We start from the raw sequence: 26,264 nt of genomic DNA, 5'->3' as shown, positions 1-26,264 counted from the left end.
TCTGTGTCAGTGTACGTGTGTGTGTGTGCGCCATGTTCAATCGAAGAAAGTGTGATTGGTTTTTCATTTACATCAGCCAATCAGAAGCTGCTGATCGATCTGTGCTTTTATTTTGGTGTCGGACAGGAAGTGACCAGCTCTCGGCTCCACCCTCCAAACCTTACCTGACGCCCAAACCGCTGGTGAGAAATTCCGCCCACAGCTGAGTTCAGTTCCTCGCTGATTGTACCTGTTCATGCTCCTCTCTGATTGGCTGTCTGGCTGCAGGTGAAGGACGTTCAGCTGCTGACGGAGCTGGGTCCGGGTCGAGGTGAGGTCGGCGTCATCCAGCAGCTCCTGGACCAGGTACCATCCTCTGCGTGCACCAACAGCCTGCTCAGGGTCACCTGACGCGCTTTACATTTGTGTGTGCGGTTGTTCGCCAGGGGGCGGACCCTTCCTGCTGCCGGAGCGATGGCCTACACGCCTTGGCTGTTGCCGTGGTAAATGGTCACCATGACGTCCTACCTGTTTTGGTGCAGCGAGGCGCCGACGTCGACCAACAGTCTGGACGGTAAGACCAGGTTTTTATTTTTTATTTTTTTACAGCTAGAGCAAGGTGACACGTGATCCCACAGGTGTGTCTACTGAGGGCCCGCCCCCAGTACCAGAGCAGCAACCCCAAACCGGAAACTGCTGGCTAAGGGTAAACGTAAATTCAGTAAGATCATAATTCACGTCGGCAGTAATGACACCCGGTTACGCCAATCGGAGGTCACTAAAATCAATATTGAATCGGTGTGTAACTTTGTGGGACTCTGTAGTTTTCTCTGGTCCCCTCCCCAATCAGACCAGGAGTGACATGTTTAGCCGCATGTTCTCCTTAAACTGCTGGCTGTCTGAGTGGTGTCCCAGAAACGATGTGGGCTTCGTAGATAATTGGCAAACCTTCTGGAGGAAACCTGGTCTTGTTAGGAGAGACGGCACCCATCCCACTTTGGATGGAGCAGCTCTCATTTCTAGAAATATGGACAAATTTATTAAACCCCCCAAAATATGACTATCCAGAGTTGGGACCAGGAAGCAGAGTTGCAGTCTTACACGCCTCTCTGCAGCTTCTCTCCTCCTGCTACCCCCCCAAAAACCCATCTCCATAGAGACTGTGTCAGCTTCCAAAAAGACAAAGAACAAACTAAAAACCAGCAACAAACAACTTAAACATAAACAATTACAAAGAAAGAACAATACAGTATCCACATCTGAACCAAAGAGTAAAACAGTGAAATGTGGATTATTAAATATTAGGTCTCTCTCCTCCAAGTCTCTGTTAGTACATGACTTAATAATTGATCAACAAATTGATTTATTATCAGCTGATTTCATGCATGATTCGGATTGGCTGACGGTTCTCAGTCTCGTGGATTGAGCAGATCACCTTCAAGGTCTTCATTCATCATAACAACATCCCATAGACTCCGCCCACTTCACTGTACTTACCTGAAACTTGCCCGCACACTGGTTGCTTCAGATTCTGGATGAGGTGCTGATGGAGCCCTCTGATTGGTCCTTGTAGCTACTAGCTTCCATTATTTAGACCCTGTGATGCTCATGTGTGGTGACACTCCTCCTCCTCCTCAGGATGAAGAACACTGCTCTGCATGAAGCTGCAGCACTGGGGTCTGCAGGTGTGCCGTGTGCTGAGGTCCTGCTCAGGTGAGTCTGAGTTAAATGCTGCATTCAGTGTCTCTGTGTAAACACGGCCGCCTGCAGGTGTGTTTCAGAGTCAAAGCTTCTTAGATCTTGAACGAGAGACGGTTGGTGTGGCAACAGTGTGCCGGGTCTGACTGAGATTGAAAGTTCCAAGTTGCTACTGAATGCAGCACAGTACCTGCAGTTGTTGCTCCTCCCACTTGTCATAATGACATCATCCTCTCTGTCCCTGGTTTCAGCTGTAAGGCCAACGTGAGGCGGAGGAACGCTGCGGGTCAGACGGCGTATGATGTGGCGGCGAGCTTGGGCTGCAGCAGCATGGCGTCTCTGCTGGCGTCTCAGACTGGACTGGGCAAACTGGGAATCATGAACTCACGATGAAGCTGATTTTTTTTCTGATTGGTCTGAACGTGAAGTGATGTGTGTGGTGTATTCATAATTGTCTCTGGTACATTTGTTGTATGGGCAGTATGTGTTCACTGTTTGATTGTGTAATTACGTGTTACGCACTGGCAATGCATGCCGGTAGATGGTAATACAGGAAGTAAAAGAGATGGTCTTACCGCACACAGTGGTCCCGCGTACTTATTCAGATTCAGAGTAAGAATCACACATGGTGTCAGAAGTGCTGTGTGACTCGTAAGACTCCATACATCTGCCGAGTGTGAGGAGAAGGGGAAGGTGGAAACAAAATGCCGAATGACGACGTAGACGATCGTCCGAGGGCAGGAGTTAGCACCGCGGCTAGCACTCCCAGCGCTACGTTTAGCATCCAACCACCGGAGCCCTTTGATTTTTCCAAACCACACGAATGGACAAGATGGGTCCGTCGCTTCGAGAGATTCCGTCAGGCAAGTAATCTGTCTGCGAGCTCGGAGGAAAATCAAGTGAACACTCTCATATATTGTATGGGAGACGAAGCGGATGACGTCCTGAGAGGACTAAAGTTAAGTGATGTAGACCAACGGGACTATGCTAAAGTGAGAGATAGCTTCCACAACTTTTTCATTGTCAGGAAAAATGTTGTTTATGAGCGCGCACGTTTTAATATGCGCAAACAAGAGCCGAATGAGACTGTTGATGCATTCGTGACTGCCTTGCATGCATTAGCAGAGCACTGTAACTACGGACCGCTCCACGATGAGCTGATAAGAGACAGAATAGTAGTGGGCTTGGCCGACACGAGGCTGTCTGAGCGCATGCAGATGGAAAAAGACTTGGACTTGGATAAAGCTATAAATATGGCCAGGCAGTCAGAAGAAATCAAAAAGCAACAGTCAGCTTTGAGAAGTGAAACAAATGTAATGCATGTAAATGCGAAAACAGTTGACAGAGTGATACAAAAGCACGACAAAACAAAGTTCAACATGTTCAAAAATAAAACTGTCAAAACACAACAGCAATATAGCAAGAGACAAAGTAACAAATGCTACAAGTGCGGAGGCTCTCCACATCCGAAACCTGAGTGCCCAGCAAATGATGCAAAATGTCATTTATGTGGAAAAAAAGGTCACTACCAGCGAGTCTGCAGACAAAGCAAGACAGTGCAAAGTATTGAGGAGGAAGAGGAGCAAGGTTTCTTCCTAGGCTCAGTTTCCAGTGACGGCCAGGCGTGGACAGCCAACATACAAGTGAAAGATGCAAAAATCACTTTCAAACTGGATACTGGAGCAGATGTGACTGTAATAGCTGACTCGGACTTATCAAAGATTTTTGCTAACGAACACAGACCAGTTCTCCAGCAGCCAGAAAAACCTTTGTTAGGCCCTGGAAAAACACCACTGGACGTTGCAGGTTTTACAAAGCTACAGCTCAACTACGGAGCGAAACAGACAACAGAGAAGGTCTATGTTGTAAGAAACCTGAGCACTCCACTGCTAGGCCTGCCCGCCATTACAGCTCTTGGCCTGCTGGTGCGAGTTGACGCGGTTTCAATGGACACTCTGAAGACTACTTACCCTAAACTTTGCAATAGTCTAGGGAAAGTGCAGCGGGCCTATCACATTAAACTCAAACCGAATGCTGTGCCGTACTCACTCAAAACTCCGCGAAGGCTTCCTCTGCCTCTGATGGGAAGGGTAAAAGAGGAACTCCAACGAATGGAAGAGCTTGGTGTCATTACCCGAGTTGAGGAACCAACGGATTGGTGTGCCGGCATGGTTGTTGTTCCAAAGAAAAACAGCCCTAGGCTAAGACTTTGCGTAGACTTTACCGGACTAAATGAGTATGTGTGCAGGGAAAAATATGTGCTGCCATCGGTTGAACAAAGTCTCGGAATGCTCGCAGGAGCCAAAGTGTTTAGCAAACTGGATGCCAACATGGGCTTCTGGCAGATTCCCCTGTCCGATGAGTCTGCCAAACTCACCACCTTCATCACACCCTTTGGGCGGTTCCACTTTAACCGCCTACCGTTTGGGATCAACTCAGCGCCCGAACACTTTCAGCACATGATGGCGGAGGTCATCGAGGGTCTCGAAGGAGTGGTGTGTCACATTGACGATGTGTTGGTGTGGGGACGTAACCATCAGGAGCACGATTCCCGTCTCCATGCTACACTGCAAAGACTGGAAAAAGCAGGCATAACGCTGAATGTTGAAAAATGCGAGCTCTCCCAGAGCAAGGTTGCTTTCTTGGGTCACATCATAGCGGATACAGGAATCAGTCCTGACCCGAAGAAAACGGAGGCAATTACAGAAATGACAGAGCCAACTAATGTGTCAGAGTTGCGCAGTTTTCTGGGCATGGTGAATCAAGTGGGCAAGTTCATCCCCCATTTAGCTGAAAAAGACAAAGCCCTGCGAGATCTTCTTTCCAAAAAGAACGCATGGTATTGGGGAACTGACCAAGTGAGAGCTTTCAAAACATTACGAGATGCCCTGACCTCACCCCCAGTGCTCGCAATGTATGACCCCAACAGAGACATTAAAGTATCAGCAGATGCTTCATCCTATGGTCTCGGAGGTGTTCTTTTGCAGCTGTGGGAAGAAGGATGGCGACCAGTGGCGTATGCATCGAGGTCCCTTTCTCCTACAGAACAACGATACGCACAAGTGGAAAAAGAGGCACTGGCATCTACATGGGCGTGTGAGCGTTTTCGTGATTTCCTGATTGGTAAACATTTTTGTCTTGAAACGGACCACAAACCTCTCGTTTCCTTACTGGGAGGACAAGCTCTGGATCTCTTGCCACCCAGGATCCAGCGATTCAGAATGAGACTCATGCGTTACTCGTACACTGTGCAGTACGCCCCAGGGAAATCGCTCTGGACAGCAGATACTTTGTCCCGCTCACCTCTGAAAAAACCAATGAACCTGTCAGACAAAGAGCTAATGGAAAGCACAGACATATATGTCGACAGTATTGTAGCAAACATGCCTGTCAGTTCATCATATATGCAAACACTGAAGGAACAACTGAAAAGCGACAGTGTGTGTGCTCGCGTCATGGACATGTGCACCGAAGGCTGGCCAGAACATGCAAAACAAGAGCCTTTACTGCGAAATTACTGGCCTGACCGAGCCACGCTCACTGTTGAAGACGGCCTTTTGTTAAAAGACACACGGCTTGTCATTCCTTCAGCAATGAGAAACGAGGTGCTGGAAAAACTACACGAAGGACATCAAGGTGTTGTAAAATGTAAAGCTCGTGCACGCCAAACAGTGTGGTGGCCCGGGCTGAGTCAACAAATCTCTGAGATGGTGCTCAAGTGCAAAACGTGTATTCAAGAAAGACACAATAACAGTGAGCCACTCATGCCAACAGAATACCCTGCCCGCCCATGGCAGAGAGTGGGCACAGATCTTTTCGAGCTGGGAGGGAAAACTTACCTTCTCGCTGTTGACTATCACTCTAGATTTGTTGAGATTGCTTTGTTAAACAGGACAAAATCAAACGATGTCATTACTCACCTGAAATCTTTCTTTGCCCGTCACGGCATCCCAGAGGTCCTCATGTCTGATAATGGACCACAGTATTCAGGTCAAATCTTTACAGACTTTGCAGCAGCATACGGCTTCAAACACATCACAAGCAGTCCCAAGTTTCCGCAAAGTAATGGAGAAGCAGAACGTGCTGTGCAGACTGTAAAAAATCTTCTGAAAAAAGCAGCTGATCCTTATCTAGCTCTTCTTGCCTATAGAGCTACACCACTGCAGTCCGGATACAGCCCTGCAGAGCTTTTAATGGGCAGACGTCTGCGAACCACACTGCCGATGCTTCCATCGCAGCTGGAGCCCACACTGCCGGACAACGCACTGCTCGCTCGAAAGGAAAGGGAGAAGAGGATGATGGACATGGCAAACTTCAACAGGCGCCACCGCGCAAAACCTTTATGCAGCCTGTCCCCAGGAGAGCAAGTTTGGGTGACTGATGTCAAAACTACAGGCACTGTTATCCAAAATCACTCTACACCCCGATCATACACAGTGGAGTTACCACAAGGGACTGTGAGGCGTAATCGTGTGCATTTGATTCCTTTAAGTTCACCTGTGCATGAACCTGCTAATGTGCCTGTGTTGCAGAAGCCTCAAACACCCAGTGTGATCCCTGCTACACCTGTTAACACTGATGTGGTCAGAACCAAGTCAGGGAGGCCAATAGTTAAACCTAAAAAGTTAGATCTGTAAGAAAAAAAAAAAGGTTGTTGTTATGTAACTGTGTTATAAGGGTTTTGTAGAGCACAGTAAAATAAAGCTAAAAAGAGTTGTTAAAAAAAGAAAAGAACAAGAAAACAAAAACAAAAGGTTAAAAATGTAATGCAGATTGTTTGCCAGATGTTCTTGTATGGCTTTGAAAAAGAGAAGTTCTGTCCTGAGAAAAGGAATATTCTGTTTTTGTTTAAAAGGGGAGATGTGGTGTATTCATAATTGTCTCTGGTACATTTGTTGTATGGGCAGTATGTGTTCACTGTTTGATTGTGTAATTACGTGTTACGCACTGGCAATGCATGCCGGTAGATGGTAATACAGGAAGTAAAAGAGATGGTCTTACCGCACACAGTGGTCCCGCGTACTTATTCAGATTCAGAGTAAGAATCACACAATGTGTACAGCTCAGAAAGTGACATCGCTTCCTGTCAGCGCAGACATGCAGATTACAGATTTTGGACCCTTTCAGTCCGGCTTCCACTGAGACCGGATCGCTGGGATCTGTTGGTGGGTTCTGATGCAGGAATTGTTCTGTGATCGTTTTGCTTTGTCTCAGCGCATCCTTCGATAGCATTGACCATAAAAACGCTAACAAGCTAACAGGTTTTGGCGCATATATCTGGCTCCGGCTTACCTGGTTTTCTTCCTACTTATCAGACAGGAGCTTTACTGTTAGGACTGACAGGTTCACCTCTAACGTCGCCCCCCAACCTGTGGGGTTCCACAGGGTTCAGTTTTGGGTCCATTATTATTTTCATGCTTCCATTAGCTGCATTATTCAGTCATTTCTTATCATTTCTATGCCGATGACATTCAGCTGCATGTGTCAGCCTGCTCAGCTGGAGTCGCTGTCCACCCTAGTCCAGTGCTTAACTCAGGTTTCTGATTGGCTTTCTAACAACTACCTTGTTTTAAACACAAACCAGACCGAGACAACGATCGTAACTCATCCTGGACTACAATCTGAAGTCAGTCAGGTTCTTGCTTCTTTCTGTTAAGTCAAATATCTGATTCGTCTCTGGGCCTCGACTCTGTAAAATCTCTGTCTCGTTCCTGTTTCTTTCATTTAAGGAACATTTCTAAACGGCGACATATGGTCTCCTCAGCTGATCTGGAAAAGTGTTCATGCATTTGTGTCGTTGTTTAGATTATTGTCACGTCCTGTTTACCAGCTTGGACAGATCTTCTCTTTCTTGCCTCCAAGCTGTACAAAGGCTGTTTCAGTTTAAACAAGCCTTCTGTTGATCAACGCCTTGAACATTTTTTATTTACATTTAACTTTGATATTGTTTATATTGTCTATTTTATTACTAACGTTCTGTTTATCTTAACCTTCGCGTACAGCGCTTTGTGACTGTCTACGAAAAGCGCTTAATAAATAAACTTTACTTACGTGTCGAGGTGTCTGCCAAGGTTCAAGTAATAAAATATTTCGGGATGAGACTTCTTTATTTTAGAGTCTGATTTAACAGCTCCGCCCATAAAACAGAAAAACAAGTACCTGATCTCGTTTATGGTGCGCTGCTTCCTGTTCCTCCAAAATAAACTTCAAAACACCTGAAAGCAGCAAGTAAAGAGTTCACGGAGGTCAGAGGTCATCAGGATGTTCATTTTCTCTCAGACTTTAATTCAAAAAAAAAAAAAAAAAAAAAAAAAAAAAAAAGGGGGCAGGGATAGCTCAGTAGGTAGAGTGGTGGCCCCATGATCGGAAGGTCGGGGGTTCAACTCCACTGAACGGCTACCCTGAGGTACCCCTGAGCAAGGTGCCGTCCCTACACACTGCTCCCCGGGCGCTGCATTGGTGGCTGCCCACTGCTTCACTGGGTGAATGGGTTCAATGCAGAGGAACTATTTCCCTATGGAGACTAACACACACACATTAAAAAAAAATCAGACCTCTGGACAGTCGCCCCCAGCTGGAAATTACAGAATGGTTTAAGGTTTGAGACCTTTCTGTGTACTGCTGCTCCTGCAGGGGGCGACCCGGCGCTTCAGACTGACCTTCATCAGGTACAAGGACAGTCCACACTCATCCTCCACGTATGTTTCAGTCACAGCTTACTGTCTAACAGTCTGACAAAGCTAACCATGAACACCACCCATACAACATTTACTGAACACCTGCACAGGTGACACTGGCAGCATGATTCCACAACCACAGACGGTGAAACGGGCTGGTGTGTTGGTAAAGTTTAGTCCTTGTCTAATGAGGCATTGCTGTGTTCTTGTGGTCCTGGACCTCAGGTGGTTCCTCGCCCGGGGGATCGTACCTGAGCCTCCACATGTCCCTGTCAGCCTCAGCAGAGGGAGGGCGGAGCCTTCATCCCCGGGGTTGTGCATTTCATCCGGCCTGTGACCTGTGTGAAGCAGGCTGCTCTGGTTCATGGCCGGTCACTAACAGATAAGACTGAATGACTTCTTCACCTCTCGATATCTGGAGTTTCTTCTGGTGACACAAACTTGGATAAACGTGAAGAGTCGAGACGGCTCTCTGAGCCCTCCAGACTGTGACTGCCTCGGCTCGGACAGCCAGCCGGGTGGAGGTTAGCTACTGTTGATAAAAACTGCTCCATCCGCTGTGTGTACTACTGAGGTTTCTACTGCCTGAGGTTTCTTCCTGTTAAAGGGGAGTTTTTCCTTCCCACTGTCACCAAAGTGCTGCTCATAGGGGGTCATATGATTGTTGGGTTTTGTTATTATTAACTAGTTACACTGCATCAACAACATAAACACAATGGCAAATACCCTGCACACAATCACGTGTCAGAGTTAAAGTGTCCAGAAATGTTTCCTGCAGCTCCCCCTGCTGGTGGTTCTGGAAATAAACCAGTTGTCACCTTCACCTCTGACACCAGGCTGTCTGACCCCGATGAACTGAGCATGTGCAGGATAGAGGTGTTCACATCTTTCTGCATGGGAGGGTTGCCAAACAAAGTGCCTCGTAATTAATATGAATGTGATATGTATGTAATCCTCCAGTGAGAAAAAGCCTCTTTAAGTAAAATGGATTTAAAGGTAAACTTACAGTAAAGCACGTTATGATTATCTTACATTAAGATGCCAAATTAGATTTAGATTATCTTACGACTGACGTCCAGTGTGCCGGCTCAGACCGAACGATGAGAGCATGACTTCGCTTCAGTAATTCTTTGTTTGTGCACATGTATAAATGCTGGTAAAACCAGGAGCTCATCGTGGATTACAGGAGAGGAGGCCACGCCCCATCCACATCGTGGAGCAGAAGTGGAGAGAGTCAGCTGATTCAGATTCCTGGGCATCAACATCAGCGAGGATCTGAGCTGGTCACACCATGTTGGTGTCATCACAAGAGCAGCAAGACAGCGGCTCTTCTTCCTGCGGCGCCTGAGAAGGTTCAGCATGAACCCCAGAATACGAACAACCTATCGATGCACCATTAAAAGTATTCTGACTGGCTGCATCACCGCCTGGTACGGCAGCTGTAATGCTCTGCAGGGGGCGGTGAGATCAGCACTGCGCATCACCAGGACTGAACTGGCAGCCCTGCAGGATCTGTGCAGACAGCGCTGCATGAGGAAGACGCAGCAGATCCCAGCCACAGACTTTTCACACGTCCAGCAGGAGCATCCAGACCCGCACTACCAGATGCAAAGACAGTTTTTACCCACAAGCCATCAGGCTTTTGAACTGCTGACAGTATACACACCATTAAACACTCACTACGATTACAGGACTGTCACTTCAACTAATGCCACTTACATGCTCATTGCACAAGTTTTGCACAGCCTGTAAAAACCAACTTGTCATCAATTCTCTAAATATTGAATCCTTTTCTCTTTTTCATTGTTGTTTCTGCTATTTTCTGCACACTCTCCATATGCTCATGTAAAGCTGAGGAGCACGAGCCAAAGAATTTCATTATGGGTAGATGTGGCTGCTCTGTTTATCTGTACATGACAGTAACACTTGAAACTTGGCGCTCTAACTGAAGCGCTGTTAACGTCTGCGTGCACACCGCGTGGCGTGAGAGCGCACCTGGATTTGAAATGTGCAGAGTAACAGTTCCTGCCTGTCCTGCTCGCTCCCAGCAGCGTGCTGATGGCAGACTGCAGCGAGTGGTTAGGATGGAGGGCGATCGAGTGTAAAGCAGGCGAGAGAGCAGGTGGAGCTTCAGCACGTTGGTTTTAATACCTCAGAAACACAAACAGCAGCACACACACAGTCCCAGATGTTCCTCACAGCACTGACAGCTGCACACCTGCCTCAGGTGCAGGTCAGCTGCGGACGGGGCTCAGCGCCGCAGTCGCAGAAAGAAGGCGTGGCGGCACTCTGCGCTGTCCACGGGGTAATATTTATCATAAAAGTCCAGGATGTACTCCTCGGCCTTGAAACCGAACTTCTGGTACAGCAGCATGGCGGGGTTGCTGGCCGACACGTGCAGCGTGACGTCCTTCCCCATACACGTCTGAAACACGCACAAACACACACACGTTAGGATGGTCGCAGCAGCACGGACGCCCCGACCCGCCCACCTGCAGTCGCACCTGGATCAGGTGGTAAATCATGAAGGTCCCGATGCCGGCCCGCCTCCACTCGGGGTGGACGAGCAGGAAGGAGATGTAGGCCTCGTTGTACTTCACGTCCGGCACCATGAAGCCGAAGCCCACCACCACCTTCTTGTAAAGGACGACCACGCTGAAGTCAGGGTACTGCAGGCACTCGGATAGATCCACACCTGTGGGAGGAGCAGACGGAGGTCTGAGCCACGGCCGGACGGCGCCACGGGGCGTAACGGGCAAGCGTGCTACCTGGCCAGAAGCTGTCGTGACACATGGCGTTGACGGAGGGGATGTGGTTTGGACGGACGTAGCAGTAGTCGATTGGAGCGTCGGGTTCAGGTGCCCAGCCCGGCTCCTTCCTGTGCGGGTACGCTCGGATCTCGGCCAGCAGCCGGAGCTTCGGCGGACGGCTCTCGTAGTCCCGCCTAGACAAAAGAAAAGAAAGATGGAGAACGCGGATGTGGACCTCCATAGGGCTGTTCCATATAACGATATAAAAACATCTTTCATTTTACGCTATCGTTTGTTTCGTGGTGTCGCAAAATAAACTGTTTGCGGTAATATTTTTCATGTTCTGATGTCCCTGTAGTTATTATTCATTTCTTAAAGTTCTTTCTCTTAGATTTAATATAAACACTACGGACGCACAAGCGCCTGGTTTTATGCGTCGTCGTTAGCAACAACGATGGTAAAACCATTGCATGTCCGCTTGTTTATGTTCCACATAAACCTTTCACAATAAAGCTCAAGATCCTGTTGAGACTTTTCAAAGTAAACTGAATCACATGAAAGATGCAGAGTGTTTACGGATGCTAAAAAATAAAGCTTAGACTCAAACGTTAGAACAGGCTTTTCCCCGCAGCACGCCGTGTAATAAATACTCAAAGAAAACGGCGCCGTTACAACTTATGTCTAAAAACGTGTCGTTTCATGCATCGTTAAAAACTTACAGAACTTACAGAAAATGTTACATTTGTGATTTATATCGTTATCGGACGATAGCTGTCTTATATCGGGACGTGAGATTCTGGTCATATCGCACAGCCCTAAACCTCCACCTCGCAGGAAGCTCAGAGGACTCTCCGACCACAGGTGTGGCTCTGACCCGGAGGTTTACCTGATGTAGGGTTTGAGGAGGCGGGAGGTGTACGGGCTTCTGATGGTCTGCTCCAGGCTTCCTTCGGCTCCCATCAGACGATGCCAGAAGGACACGGACGGCTGCTGGACGCCTCGCCTGCCGGAGACGCCCGTCTGTAAAACACGGACAGGTGAAGCGAACAGTGTGAACGCTGCATCAGCTGCAGTGATTGGTGCACGCGGGCGCGTCACGTGGACGGACAGGAAGTGTGTGCGTTACCTGGAAGCGATCGAGAATCCGCAGCTCCTGGCTGCTGGTACAGTACTTCCCTTTCACACCGCCGCCGATTTGTGCTCCCGCCTCCTGGGCGCCATAGATCCCTCCCACCAGGCTGAGGGTGGCGCTGACCACTCGGTCAATGTCCAGCAGGGGGTGCCTCCTCTGTCGTTTTATCTGGCGAACCAGCAACTTCCTGTGGAGGCGTTTAGCCTGCGGCGTGACGGCCAACGCGAGCGGGCAAGCGTCCAGCCTTCGCAGCAGCATCCTCTCCTCGTACAGACTGAGAGCGGCGTAGCGAGGGCTCTGGGCGTTGCCGGCAGCGTTCTCCGGATGAGTCGTCCTTCTGCGCTCAGGTCCCCCGCCACCGCCGCCTGCGGACAGCGGGGTGTCTTGACTTTGTCCTACGGGTTCTTCCAAGTCGTGGTCACGGCCTTCGTCTTCCTCGCTCTCTGCTTCACGCTTGATGTGAGGCGGTGGTGGGCGGAGCTTCTTGCGGGTGCCCAGGTTGGCACTGGCAGGCGGGATGTACTCTGTTCCCGGGTCGATCATCCCCTCCGCCTCCATCTCCTCATCATCTGAGTTGGAGGAAGCAGAACACGCCATCAGCGCTTACATCACATAAAACCACATGACCCTGCACCAATCAGGTGTTACCTCACCGTGGAACAACGCCTGTGGCGGCATGGCATCAGGGATAAGGTCTGCCTCCGACAGCAGGCTGGGCGTCGCCGAATGCGAGGCTGGCGTTCCCGGGGCAGAAAAGTCAGGTGAAGGCGATGGCGTCGGGCTGGTGAGTGGCGTTCTGTCTGAGGAGCTGAGCGAAGAGAAGTCAATGACCTCGCCCTTCTCCAGGACCAGATCTGGGCGCCGCCCACCACCTGCACCACGGCCTCCACCCAGTTTGACAGGCGTGGAGGCAGCGCTATGGTCCGTGTATCCGCCCGCCGCCTCCTTCTGGGCCCGCCGGATTTCTTTGGCCTCCTGAGTGCGCGAGCGTTTCTCCTTCAGCTGCATGGCGTTCTCCACGGGGTTCCGAGCTCCGCGTTTGCGCAGACCCTCCACGGTGATAATCGGGTCCAGCACGGGTTTGGACGCTGTGGGTAAATGGCGTCCAAGGTCAGAGGTCAACAGACACCGTCCAGTTGGGAGCCAGCGTTCGATCGCGGCTTACCTTTAGTCTTTGTCACGGATTTGTCCACTTCTGGTCGCAGGGTCGGAGGTCGGTTGTGGACCAGCTTCCACCAGCCGGGCTCACCGAACTCCTGCGCTCCGGAGCGGAAGAAGGCGGGGCTTCCGACCGACAGGCAGCCCGCTACCGTGCTCCACCAGGTGGACGTCTTCTTCCTGCAAAGAAGAGCGCAACACGAACGTGAGCGCCGGCACGTTAACGATGGAGAGCAAAACTTTATTGTCCGTCTGCGACCGACCTCGAGCCCAGCAGGAAGTTCCAGTGTCGACCAATGAAAGCGCAGATGTCCTCTTTCCACCTGAAATAGCCCTGCCGGCCCGTCCCCTCCAGAGACAGGTTGTACATGGCCAACATCACCACCTGTCGCAGGAAGAAGCCGCCGTCAGCACGCCGCATATCTGAGGTGTGTGTCTGTGTGTGTGGGTGGGGCTAAAGTCCTACCTGCTGCCAGGTGAGCCTCATCCTCTCAAAGCTCTCCTTGCCATCTTCGGAGCAGTCGGAGCAGACGAATTTGAAGAAGTTGTCTCCCTTCAGGTAGCTCGGCTGCTCGCCGCGGAGCTGAGCTGGGGACGATCACAGGTACAGAGTCAGCTGCTGCCGCACACCTGCTGGGGGTCTCCTAGGTTACCACCAGTGCCTGCTCTCAACCGATGAAGCTGCAGACGAGCTGGACTAACAGCTTCCTGTCTGGCTCCACCCACACCACATCAGACCTCACCTTTACTCTCATACCTGCTTACAGCACGGTCAGAGGTCACATTAGGGCTCAAATCATGTGATTGTCCATCGCGTCGTGTGACACTTAACCGAGAGCACGCTCACGCCGTGTTCTGGAGCTGGGCTAAACGGCGTTCGTGCACACGCGAGGAGGAGCTCGTGCCTGAAGGTGGCGCCATGTGGAGGAAGCTACCGCGCGCAGAAGTGCAGATCTCGCTTCAGAGTTCAGCGGGTACGACCGTTGATTCGCGTGACAGCTTTATTGAGCGCCATGTGAGACGGACCGGCCGGCACGCGGTGGGAGCACGAACGCAGCGGAGCGTCTGGATCCCTTTTGTTCCCGCCATAACGCTCTCAGCATATCGTCCGACCCTGTAGCTACAACTGTGGTGTCGCCGGGAACCCACAGACTTGATTGCGTTGGGTTGTTATAGCAACAAGGCCGAGCATCCTGTGACATCACTTGTGCGCGACATGAACGAGAACAAAGCAGGACGCCGAGGCGATGGCGTGCCTCCTGCTCGGTCCGCGGCGTTTTGTCAGACTCGTGGGCCGCAGGTTTCAATTTTCCCGAAAGACTCGCTCTCATGACTCACAGAATGACACACCTGACCAGCCAATCGGTGGCATGCGGTCTGCTGATGTCACATTTTCAGATTGCTCGGCAGCAGGTAGCGCCACCTACTGGAGAAGGTAGTGACGTCAGTCACGTCAGAAATGGAGCGCTGCGATTGGCCAGCTCACCTGCGGGGATCCACTTGTGGCAGCGGTCGCAGTAGAAGGACATGTCCTCGCAGGCCCACCCCCCGTCGGTGTCCTCACCCACGTCACTGGTCAGGGAGTCGCCGCTCTGGTCATGTGACAGGTCCACAGAGCCCTGGTCCTCCGACTCAACAATCAGCAGCGTCTCGCCCTCCACCTCCCCCTCTTCCAGACCGTCCGACGCCGACGTGCAGGCTGCCTCGTCCTCCCCTCCCACCAGCTGCTCGCCACTGCTGTCCATCATCCTGCTTCAGGTACGGCAGACCTGGGCAGGTGACCGCTGCAATCTACGCAAGAGCAGAAACATTACAGGTGACCCAGTCGTAAGGAGACTCGGGAACGCGATAGCGTAGGTCCACAACAGTGTTTACCTTTTCTCAGGTGTCCTGTGGGTGGAGCCTGGCCTCCCTGCGGCGTCTCTCCTCCTCCAGCTGTCGGGTCAGCAGCCGCTGCTCCTCCAGCATCCGCAGGTTCTCTTTCCTGCGCTCGAGCCGTTCCAGATCCCTGACCACGCCCTCACGCAGGCGCTGCACGACAAACACAAAGACCACTCATCGTTGATCAAGCTCTGGGAACATGTGAGCCCTGCCCTCATGAATCTCCACTGGTTCACTTACAGATCCTGCTTCTCACTCATTAATCCCTCAGTGCTCCGCCCCTCAGCACCTGTACACAGTCCGGTCTGCTTTCTGTCCCTTGCAACAGAACCCTCAAAGGTGGAGTCTCTCCCATAGGAGCTTCACTTCAACTTAAACACACAAACTTAAACCTTTGACCTTTTTGACTTGTGTTGCGAAGCATTCTTGGGTTTCTTGTAAGGCGCTGGAGAAAGTGATCATTATTGGTCACTGATTACTGAAACAGGTGTCACAGGTGAGATGCCTCCAGCAGCTTCCAAGCTTTGTTCTCATGGTGCGAACACCTTAAACCCAGGTGTGGGATTTTCTGTTTCTTTGTTATTTAAGAGCAGGACTCGAGACCTCACAGAGGTCACACGACAGGAAACCCACCTCCAAAATAAAGGCACACGTGTAAGCGTAACAGAATCAGAAATGAAAAATCTGACCCCACTGCAGTTCTGTCAGTCACGTGTTCTGCACTCACCTGAGCTAAAGTTAACTCTGATAACGCCTGATTAGCTAACTGAGCCATAAATGTAAGGACTCATTGTTTACCTGCCAACTGAGTCTTTTATTTTGAAAAGCGTTGGAGGATGCGGTTGTTGGCTGCTGTTTATCGTCATTATCGTGTTTATTTATTATTACTCTTTTAACGTCTGTGTGACGTCACCTGTGTCCGTTCAATTGAGTTTAACCACCACCTGTGCTTTGGCGTTAGCCTCGTTAGCCCCCGTGACCCGTTCCGGCACACGCAGCTAGATGTTAGCCCGGCTTGCCCCGGCCCGGCTTACCTCTCTGTCCCAGGCCTGTTTGAGGTGCACCGCAGCCACGGTGCTCACGGTCAGAACCACGGACACTCCCAGGACCACCTTAGAGACCGCGGACATCACGCTGTCTCAGCTCCGGCTAACGGCGGCTAAGGTCTTCTTCTTCTTCTACGCTCACCTGAGCTACACCGCCCCCACCGGCCGGAGTGTGGTGAAACACACGCAGGCTGTGTCCCAATTCAGGGTCTGCACGCTTGGAGTACGCATTTTAAGTGCGGTTACGTCACCGCCACGCGACGACGGTTGTCCCAATTCGAAGTGTACTTCAAATGCATGCTCCAAATGCGTCGATTTCCCCAAATACCAAGCGGGTTTTTTTGTTTTTTTTTATAAACTTTATTTAACAAACAATGAGTATACAACATACGAACAGATGAAGTATACAAAACAACAGAACATGAACACACAAAGCCAAGGGTAAAAGAAAAAGGTAACAATTATAAGAATACACGCAAAAATTCACAAACATAAATTGTTTTGAGCGTTTTTGTTGGTGCAGTCTGATATTGATTGTATGTGCATGTGCACATCCTTAAAATAATGACAGAAATATGGTGTTTTGTTAGTAAACTTACATTTATGGATAAAAAATTTAGCTAAAAGTATTAAGAAATTTATCATAAAAAACATTTCTCATACTTCTTGGGGAACTTAAAGAAACAGAATAAAACATTTTCCCATCGTAAAGAAAACTCCCTTAAAATATGGACAATAACAAAGCTGCTAAATTCCTTCCAGAATCTCTGTGTAAAAGAACAGCACCAAAAAAGATGTGTCACAGTTTCTGGATGATCCCCACAGAAAGTACAATTAGTATTTATGTCCCTTTTAAATTTTACCATGTAGTGACTGGCTGGATAACATTTCTGTCGAATTTTAAATGAGACTTCTTTCACCTTATTTACAATCAAATATTTATGGGGGACCATCCAGACTGTCTTCTACTTGATATCTGGAACAAATCGGTTCCAATAAGATATTATATATGGGAGAGAGATGATATCTTCTTGGCATAAACTACGTATTCTCTTATTGCTGTTACCAAGTTCCTGTGAAAAGCAGATTTTTCCTATTGGTGACTCAGCTGGATCAGGGAGCGTGACTGAGGTAGAGATCGAGCTGTCAGTGTTTTTATATAACATTAAAGTCCCTGAGGGTATGGCACCAAGCACCATTGAGAATTCCTGAACACTGATTGGAAAATTATATAGTGCAATAAAGTCGTCGTATGTAAGTAGTTGTCCTTCTTTACTAACCAGCTGAGCCACCAATAGGATCCCATTTTGGAGCCAAGTTTCCAGGAAACGTGATTTATTTTTCTATAAAATATCTCTGTTGTTCCAGATGAGGTATTTGTGAGGTGAGAAGTTGTGTTTATAAATGAGGGTCCACGTTAAGAGGACCTGCATACGGTCAATATCTTTACTACTTTTCTTATCCAGATGTAAGGAGAGAGCAGCATATGTTCATCGGGATATCCCTTCAGCTTTAGTAAGTAACACTCTACCTTTCAAAGACAAGTCCCTTTGCAGCCACTGGTTGAACTTTTTTAGGGTTTTCTGTATAATTGGAGTGAAGTTTGAAGAGCATCTTGATTTTTGGTCTTTGGATATTAGCAGTCCCAAGTATGTGACTTCTTGTTTAACAGAGATATTACAGATAGTATTTGCAGGGCAGTCTTTAATTGCTAGTAACTCACACTTTTTAAGATTTAGGCATAAACCAGAGGCCTCAGAGAAATCACTAATCACAGTAAGGGCTGGTGGGATTTGGTTTGCATTCTTCAAAAAGGGTGTGGTGTCATCGGCTAACTGGCTGATGACTGAGCTCCTTATCAGCTATGGTGATTCCTTGTACAACACTGTTTGAAATATTAGTTGCAAGAATTTGTGTACAAAGTAAAAATAAATATGGTGAAATAGGACATCCTTGGCGAATACCACGTTTCAGGTCAAATCTCGGGGTGGAGCCGTTAATCATTTTAATAGAACTATTGCCATTTGTGTATAAGGTTTTGACAGCTTTACAGAAAAACTTGCCAAAGCCAAATTTTTCCAAACAGTGGAAAATAAATTGATGTTCAATTGTATCAAAAGCCTTATAAAAATCCAGGAAGAGAATGAAGCTATTGTCAGGTATCAGATCAGAGTAATCAAGTAAATCCAAAACCAGTCTAATGTTATTAGAAATGTGTCTGTTTCTCATAAAGCCTGATTGTGTCTCATCAATAATTGTTTCCAAGACCTCTTTAATTCTGTTAGCAAGTATTAAGGCCATAACCTTATAGTCATTATTAAGCAGGGAGATGGGTCTCCAATTATCAATAAAGAGTAAGTCTTTGTTTGGTTTTGGAATAAGTGTTATGAGACCTTGAGTAAGAGAAGGAGGGAGGGTGTTGTTCTCTATACTTTCTGTAAAAACCTGCAGTAAAAACGGAGCCAGGAGATTAGAAAATGATTTATAAAACTCTGCAGTCAAACCATCTGTGCCGGGAGATTTATTGGCCTTAAGTGCAGAAATGGAATTACAAACTTCCTCCACAGTCAGAGGGCTGTCACAATAACTTCTATCTTCCACAACAATAGATTTTAGGTTTTTAATATTATTGAAAAATCCTGTTGAGACAGCCTCATTATATTTTGAGTCGTATAGTTTAGTATAGAATTCGGCACAGAAATGTGAAATTTCTCTAGGATTGTCAGAGACAATGCCATTAATATTTAGTTGATGAATAGAGTTTGTTTTTGATCTGTATTTTTCAAGTCTGAAAAAGTAAGCAGAATTTTGTTCGCCCTCCTCCAGCCACCTCTTCCTGGATCTTATGAAGGCACCCTCAGCCTTGCGTCGATATAAACCGTCCAATTTATTTTGAAGTTCTAGTAAACTTAATTTATCTTTCTCTGAGATTTCTTCTGGGGACTTCTGGTAATAAGAGGCAATTCTGCTTATTACTTCCTGTTCTTCCGCTTTCCTTAATTTAGCAATTTGACTCCCGTATCTTCTCAAGAATTTGCATGCTTCAAATTTAAAGAGTTCCCAATTGGTACAAAAGGACTTCTCTCTGTTAGCTTTGTTCCAATAATAAACAATTAAGTTATTAATCTGCATGTTAACCATTTTATCTTTTAGTAAAGAATTATTTAACTTCCAATAAGAGAATTCATGAGGTATAGTATCCAGTGGCAAGTATATTAACGGTAATATTATCTTTATCAATTTTAAATCATGCTTTTTATTTGTTCTTGTTTCTAATGTCTCTGTAAAGCACTTTGAATCACCTTGTTGTTGAATTGTGCTATACAAATAAACTTGCCTTGCCTTATCAATACAGTCAGAAACAAGCCAAAAGTCAATACGTGATTGCCTGGATCCTGTCTTATTGCTCCAAGTAAAGAGTCTATCATCTGGAAATTTTTCTCTCCAAATATCCACAAGATTAAATTTTCCCATAAATTTTTTAAGTTTGCACTGTATGAAGACTGCTGCCCTGGAGGCCACCTATCAACCGTATTGTCTAAAGCAATGTTAAAGTCTCCACCAATTAAGAGGACTGAATTTGGGTATTTGGAGAGCCAGAAATTAATTCTTTCTTCTAAGGAGTCAAGTAATTTATCATTTTCAGTTTTATTATTGTAACCATATATATTTACTGCAATGAAAGTACTGTTATTGTGTCTGATTAGTGAGCAGAGGTAGTGTCCTAAGGTGTCAGAGTCAGAGTGTAACACATCTCCAGAAAAAGAATTTTTAAGCGTGGCAACTCCAGCAGAACGCTCAGAGCCATGGGACAACCAGACTTCATTACCCCATTGTGATTTCCAAAAATTTGTATCAGCAGGTGTGGAATGACTCTCTTGGAAAAAGCAAAAATCTGTTTTAAATTGTTTGGCAAATAGAAACAAAGCTTTGCGTTTACATGTTTGTCTTAAACCCCTGGTATTAAGAGAAACAAATGAAAAAGACAAAGTTATTAGAAAAAAGAAAGAGAAAAAGTAAGTTCTAAACTTCTACAGCTAAGAATACATCTATAGGATAAGGGGACCGGGTGCTGCACAATTTAGGTAGTAGAACAGTAAAAACCCTGAGTGACTAAGCTTACAAAAATACAGTATTTAACTATCTACTATGGTTTAAATATAGCTTTTTATAGATAAACACACTCTTCAACACAAAGTAAAATTTTAACCTGAGGGTGAAAATATCAAGTTCACCATGTAAACAAGCTCACAGAAATGTCATTTCGGAGACTGAATAAGCGTCTCTATGAAGGAGGGAAAACTTCTGATCCACTGATGAATCCTCGGCCTCCCACGAAATATGCCGGCTTACCCTCCTTACGGGCTTTGTCTATCATCGGCCACAGTTTGTCACGACGTTCTCTGTCCTCCCTGGACAGATCTTCAGCGATCCTCAAATGATTGTCCTGCAGGTAGGAGGATGTTTTGGCTGCTTTCCATACAGCATCTCTGTAGATTCGGGAGGTGAACTGCACGATGATGCCTCTAGGTCTGGTGCTACCTTGTCGCTTGGCTCCGAGTCGGTGTACGGTGTCGATGACGTCAGGCAGCCTACGATTTTGTTCTGGCAGAACAGACTGGCATATCACAGTCACCTTTCCCCTTACGTCTTCTTTCTCAGCCTCCTTGACTCCATGTAGTCTGAGATTCCACCTCCTGGAATATCTTTCCAACTCAGATATTCTCTGTTGGCAGTTGTCCACTCGACCTTCCTCTTTAGTTACTTTTTTTCCAAGTCGCAAACTTTCCCCTTCATATCTTTCATTTCCGCGCACACAAAATCAATCGTCTTTTTGAGACCCTCAATCTGGAGCGTATTCTCTCTCACCATGCTCTCAATGTTATCAGACCTGGTGTTTATTAGTGCCGACAGACGAGAAATTATCTCATTTACATCAACTGGGTCAGAGCTGCTGCGTTCGTACATCAACTTCTTCGGAGCTGGCGATTTGAGAGGTGTAACAGGGAGAGGTGGGAACTCATCCATTTCTTCTTCGGCTAACTTGAGTGCCACCGTAGTAGCTGCGTAGTTATGGAAGCTATCCATTAGCACGTTGCTGGACGTAGCACTCTCCTCGTTAGCATTCTCAGGCGCTATCTTAGACTTGGAACTTTCCTTTTCGCTCCTTTCTGATTCGGCATTCTGCTGCTTCTTGCCCTATGATTGCTGTATCTTCTCTTATTTAGTGAATTGTTAGTGTTAGCAGCATAAAGCTTAGGCTTTACCGTTGTTCACGAACTTTTTGTGCAGAACTCGGTAGAGAGCGTCTACTCACTCCGCCATCTTGGCACGCCCCCCCCCCAAATACCAAGCGTGGTCCGGTGCATGCTTCGTGGTCCCATATATCCCACAATTCATAGCGCGGCGGTGGGTGTGGATAATTTTGCAAAATACGGCAGAAGGGAGCGGCCGAAGAGGTTTTTCTTTTTTTTCCCCAAAACTTTATTGAAATGATAAAGCGAACAGTCAGTCATTCCAGTTCAGTTTGTACAGTAGACGTACAAGGCAAGTAAGAGTAACAATATACAGCACAATGAAATAAGAAGGATAAATAAAGAAAAAAAGAAAAAAAAGGGGGGGGATGTGACAGACTTCATAACAACTTTGTACTTGAAAGTTGTGACAGCTCATTCGTTAAACATTTCTGAAAGAATTTCAATCAATGATAAACCTTTTTTATTGAAGTTAATTTAAGAGAGTTTAAGTAATATTCAATTTCAATCAAAAACAAATTAAATGATGGGGTTGAGTCTTGAAATTTACATTTATGTATGTGGAATTTCCCTAATAAGATGGAGCGGCCGAAGAGTGAACTGTCAAAAGTACTGAATATGACGTCACTTATTTATGTGCGAATGTTTAATAATTAACGTCAGTCACATATCCACAAACACAACAAGCTGAAAGTCAGATATATATATCATAATAATCTGACAATAATATAATATTGGCCATATTATATTAAGTTGTTTAAGAGGATTTAAAGAGCTAAGTGCAGTCTAAGTAACACCAGAGGGTGGCAGTAATGCAACTCCGATGGATGCAAGCTGCCGTTAAACTGGAGGAAGAAGAAGAAGACTACAAACGTGCATCGTCCTCTGTCTCAGCGTGTTCTGTTGTTTGGTGGAGGTCATATGAACGAGAACAGCCTGTGTAAATGTCCTGCACCACAGAGGCGGGAATTTTAAAGCCGGAGGAACATTTGGGTCTGATTTACTGCCTCACAGAGACAAACAGAGTCTGTGCTGACAGCTGTGAACAGCAGCACTTTGGGCCTTATGCACGTGTTTGCTTCACTCCCAGGAGAGAATTTTAAACGTCGCTTCAAACTCTGTCACACACAGGTTACCTGATGGTTTGGTTCACGTAGGTTTCCACACGTGAGTCACCTGCTGCTCCTTGGCAGGTGAGGCGCAGTATTCCGGTGTTGGTCAAAGGAGCTTGCAAAGAAAAGCGTCTGGACTTCTTTAAGTTGCTTGAAGACGTTTCACCTCTCATCCGAGAAGCTTCTTCAGTTCTGATGGTGGAGAGTCCCAGATATAAACCTAGTGGGAGTTTCCCCCCACAGAGGGATAAAAGGACCCCCTGATGATCCTCTAATCGCCTGAGCCAAGGTGTGAAACTGGGTGTGGGTCCCAATCAGCCAGAGTTTCGGGTGTGTTCATTGTGAAACCTGGCCCCACCTTATCATGTGATTTTCTGAGGTCAGATGGCCCAGGATGTGAGTGGGCGTTAAGGCGTCTGGGGAGGATCTCAAAACTGGATTATAGATGGCAGAGAGTTGGTGTCGTAAGCCCCGCCTCTGTTCAAAGATGGTCGCTCACAGTGGACGTAGATGACCTGGATGACTGAGAACCTTCACAGACATTCTGGTGTTGGAGGTGATGGTTACAGACGGGTGAGAGCAGCACTGAGCCGTACGTTCATTAAGTATGAATACAAAAGCTGCTGCTTCTATTTATTATAGTAGAAACCAGCTCAGATTACAGAGAGAAAATGAACCAGGCCCAGGTTTCAGTGACCGCTGCCCCCACCTGAGCTGGATAACCTTTGAACCTCACTGTCACAAAATCAAAACTGTCACCTTCATCTCTGGAATATTTATTATTTTAATATTGTTCATCTATTAATAGAAACACGGAAGCTGCACACATCCGTTCCCTTGGAGTTTAATGTGCTCCACAAATTGCACACCGGACGGTTTGTCAAGCATACGTGTGATATCAGCACAGCTCCACAGCACCCCCTAGTGACCGCCAGCCACGGGCTGCCCTCAACACCCGCTGAACCGTGACGTGCTGCTCAGGTGTGGCTCGGAGTGAAACGGACTGATGTGATTGGTCAGAATCAGCCGGAGTTCAGCTAAATCTCAGCGCAGGCCGCTGCCAGCACTAGCAGCCCAATATGAATAGTAATCGTTTATTAACCCTTTATCTGTCTGGGAATCACGGCTGACCTTTGGCTCCGCCCTGACACAGGTGCGTGATCCTGAAACGTGTAATGAGACAGAGCGTGACGCACAGCAGCGTGTGAACTGCAGCGCTGTGAGGGAACCCTGTGATCACGGAGCTGAACCTGCTAAAGCTGCGGTCCTGAACTACGTATAAACTGTATAAAAGGGGTCACAGCACGAACATGCAAACATGGAGGGAGCATGCTTTTTGAACAGCTCCTCCTCCTCCGCCATGCCTGAGTCAAAAGCTGTGAAAGTGGTCACATGACCACGCCGGGCACTTAGAACTTGAGCTGTCACACCTGAGGCCACCTTTATCTAACATTGCCACGTCCTCCTCCTGCCTGTGGGTGGAGGGAGGCCCAGATGCTTCACCTTGCATACAACTCAGGGGGAGTCCCTGGTACGTGACACTTAGTGAGGTCCTGACCGTTGAGGCGGTCCTGAGAGTCGTTGACTCGACTGTCATGTGACTCTTTGGAGTGGAAATGGCAGTTTATTCCACCTCTGAGGTGGAGGCCTACACAACCAACCATCGGCAGGTGATTAACGCTCACTCACACCTCCACCTGTGAAACAACTGAATTCAGCTCAGATCTTCTCACGCCCGATTGGCCGATCAAGTCGGGCCAGTCATATCTGAGCATGCTCACCACGGGTATTATAGCTTTTACCCCTCAGCTGTAGAAGACGTCATCCACAGAGAGGTGAGGCAGGGTGGAGACGAGTGTGACAGGAGAGCAGCAGGAGTGAAACTGAAGGTTTGGAGGTGGAGGCAGATGGAGTAAAATCTAAACTTCATATTTAACGTTTAGGCGGCTCCGATTTCAAAGTCCAACATCTGCAAACAGCTGTAAACATGAATGTGATTAAAATAACAACAGACTGGAATCAGCAGATAGAGCTCGATCCATGACGGTCACTCAGCCGGTTCAGGTGCAGCAGGAGGGGAGGAGTCTTTGTCCCAAAACGTCGGCCACATCCTCCAGAGGACCCGGCCTTCGTGGTCTATGTGGGCCGGGTCCTTCGAAGACCAAGAAGGTCAGAAGTGCGAGGCTGTGAAATGGGATGGTCCAGCCTTCAGAGTAGCGTCACCGCTGTCTCGGTGGAGTTTAATAAACTCGACCGTCTGCTCCTTGCTGTCTAAAAAAATAACAGGACACTGGAGTAAACTCTCGACCGTCTCACACTTCTGCTTAATCAGTTTTCTGTTCAACGTTATTGTGAAAACCACCCGTGGGATTAATAAAGTTTTATTTAATCTAATCTAAGGTAATAACTTTAATCTCAGCCAAACCGATTTACTCACGAACAAATAAAACACAGAAAAAAGCCCAACAATAAAATTTTTAAGTTATCTGAGTGACTCATACAGTGGGGCAAAAAAGTATTTAGTCAGCCACCGATTGTGCAAGTTCCCCCACCTAAAATGATGACAGAGGTCAGTAATTTGCACCAGAGGTACACTTCAACTGTGAGAGACAGAATGTGAAAAAAAAATCCATGAATCCACATGGTAGGATTTGTAAAGAATTTATTGGTAAATCAGGGTGGAAAATAAGTATTTGGTCAATAACAAAAATACAACTCAATACTTTGTAACATAACCTTTGTTGGCAATAACAGAGGTCAAACGTTTACTATAGGTCTTTACCAGGTTTGCACACACAGTAGCTGGTATTTTGGCCCATTCCTCCATGCAGATCTTCTCGAGAGCAGTGATGTTTTGGGGCTGTCGCCGAGCAACACGGACTTTCAACTCCCGCCACAGATTTTCTATGGGGTTGAGGTCTGGAGACTGGCTAGGCCACTCCAGGACTTTCAAATGCTTCTTACGGAGCCACTCCTTTGTTGCCCGGGCGGTGTGTTTTGGATCATTGTCATGTTGGGAGACCCAGCCTCGTTTCATCTTCAAAGTTCTCACTGATGGAAGGTGGTTTTGGCTCAAAATCTCACGACACATGGCCCCATTCATTCTGTCCTTAACACGGATCAGTCGTCCTGTCCCCTTGGCAGAAAAACAGCCCCATAGCATGATGTTTCCACCCCCATGCTTCACAGTAGGTATGGTGTTCTTGGGATGCAACTCAGTATTCTTCTTCCTCCAAACACGACGAGTTGAGTTTATACCACAAAGTTCTACTTTGGTTTCATCTGACCACATGACATTCTCCCAATCCTCTGCTGTATCATCCATGTGCTCTCTGGCAAACTTCAGACGGGCCTGGACATGCACTGGCTTCAGCAGAGGAACACGTCTGGCACTGCGGGATTTGATTCCCTGCCGTTGTAGTGTGTTACTGATGGTGACCTTTGTTACTTTGGTCCCAGCTCTCTGCAGGTCATTCACCAGGTCCCCCCGTGTGGTTCTGGGATCTTTGCTCACCGTTCTCATGATCATTTTGACCCCACGGGATGAGATCTTGCGTGGAGCCCCAGATCGAGGGA

At 47.4% G+C, this 26,264-nt stretch overlaps 3 protein-coding genes across 6 annotated transcripts in view; 1 reads left to right on the top strand and 2 right to left on the bottom strand.

Moving 5' to 3' along the window:
• Positions 1-2,256, top strand: part of dzank1 (double zinc ribbon and ankyrin repeat domains 1) — a 12,060-nt gene extending 9,804 nt beyond the window's left edge. For all 4 annotated transcript variants that reach the window (XM_085278299.1, XM_085278300.1, XM_085278297.1 and 1 more), the window contains 5 exons: positions 127-182; positions 268-345; positions 426-553; positions 1,618-1,692; positions 1,929-2,256. In XM_085278299.1, the coding sequence (XP_085134425.1) occupies positions 127-182; positions 268-345; positions 426-553; positions 1,618-1,692; positions 1,929-2,070 (479 nt within the window). In that variant the 3' untranslated portion in view covers positions 2,071-2,256. The remainder of the gene's footprint in view (positions 1-126; positions 183-267; positions 346-425; positions 554-1,617; positions 1,693-1,928) is intronic.
• Positions 2,257-10,477: 8,221 nt separating this feature from the next.
• kat14 (lysine acetyltransferase 14) lies at positions 10,478-15,142 on the bottom strand. The gene is made up of 10 exons (XM_085278288.1): positions 14,881-15,142; positions 13,861-13,982; positions 13,658-13,779; positions 13,402-13,574; positions 12,890-13,324; positions 12,231-12,805; positions 11,991-12,124; positions 11,123-11,298; positions 10,859-11,049; positions 10,478-10,779 (listed from the first exon to the last, which is right to left on the bottom strand). Exons 1-10 carry the CDS (start codon positions 15,140-15,142, stop codon positions 10,606-10,608), a joined length of 2,364 nt encoding a protein of 787 aa, XP_085134414.1. The 3' UTR covers positions 10,478-10,605.
• Positions 15,143-15,275: 133 nt separating this feature from the next.
• Positions 15,276-16,522, bottom strand: pet117 (PET117 cytochrome c oxidase chaperone). Its single transcript, XM_085278289.1, has 2 exons — positions 16,310-16,522; positions 15,276-15,425 (listed from the first exon to the last, which is right to left on the bottom strand). Exons 1-2 carry the CDS (start codon positions 16,403-16,405, stop codon positions 15,276-15,278), a joined length of 246 nt encoding a protein of 81 aa, XP_085134415.1. The 5' UTR covers positions 16,406-16,522.
• Positions 16,523-26,264: the final 9,742 nt, after the last annotated feature.

Source organism: Mchenga conophoros, linkage group LG6 (genome assembly GCF_057382185.1).
Source record: "Mchenga conophoros isolate Kocher_MC1m ecotype Shallow Benthic linkage group LG6, M_conophoros_male_GT1.1, whole genome shotgun sequence".
NCBI classification, from domain to species: Eukaryota; Metazoa; Chordata; class Actinopteri; order Cichliformes; family Cichlidae; genus Mchenga; species Mchenga conophoros.
This window is presented reverse-complemented; position numbering and strand designations above follow the sequence as displayed.

What these genes read in the sequence shown, in the direction of transcription:
- kat14 (XM_085278288.1), bottom strand. Translation starts at nt 15,142, where the DNA reads ATGATGGACAGCAGTGGCGAGCAGCTGGTGGGAGGGGAGGACGAGGCA. An exon ending in GCCACAGGCGTTGTTCCACG is followed by an intron (nt 12,806 to 12,889) that starts GTGAGGTAACAC and finishes CCTCCAACTCAG; the next exon opens with ATGATGAGGAGATGGAGGCG. An exon ending in CTCCTCAAACCCTACATCAG is followed by an intron (nt 11,299 to 11,990) that starts GTAAACCTCCGG and finishes TCTTTTGTCTAG; the next exon opens with GCGGGACTACGAGAGCCGTC.
- pet117 (XM_085278289.1), bottom strand. Translation starts at nt 16,405, where the DNA reads ATGTCCGCGGTCTCTAAGGTGGTCCTGGGAGTGTCCGTGGTTCTGACC. An exon ending in AACAGGCCTGGGACAGAGAG is followed by an intron (nt 15,426 to 16,309) that starts GTAAGCCGGGCC and finishes TTTGTCGTGCAG; the next exon opens with CGCCTGCGTGAGGGCGTGGT.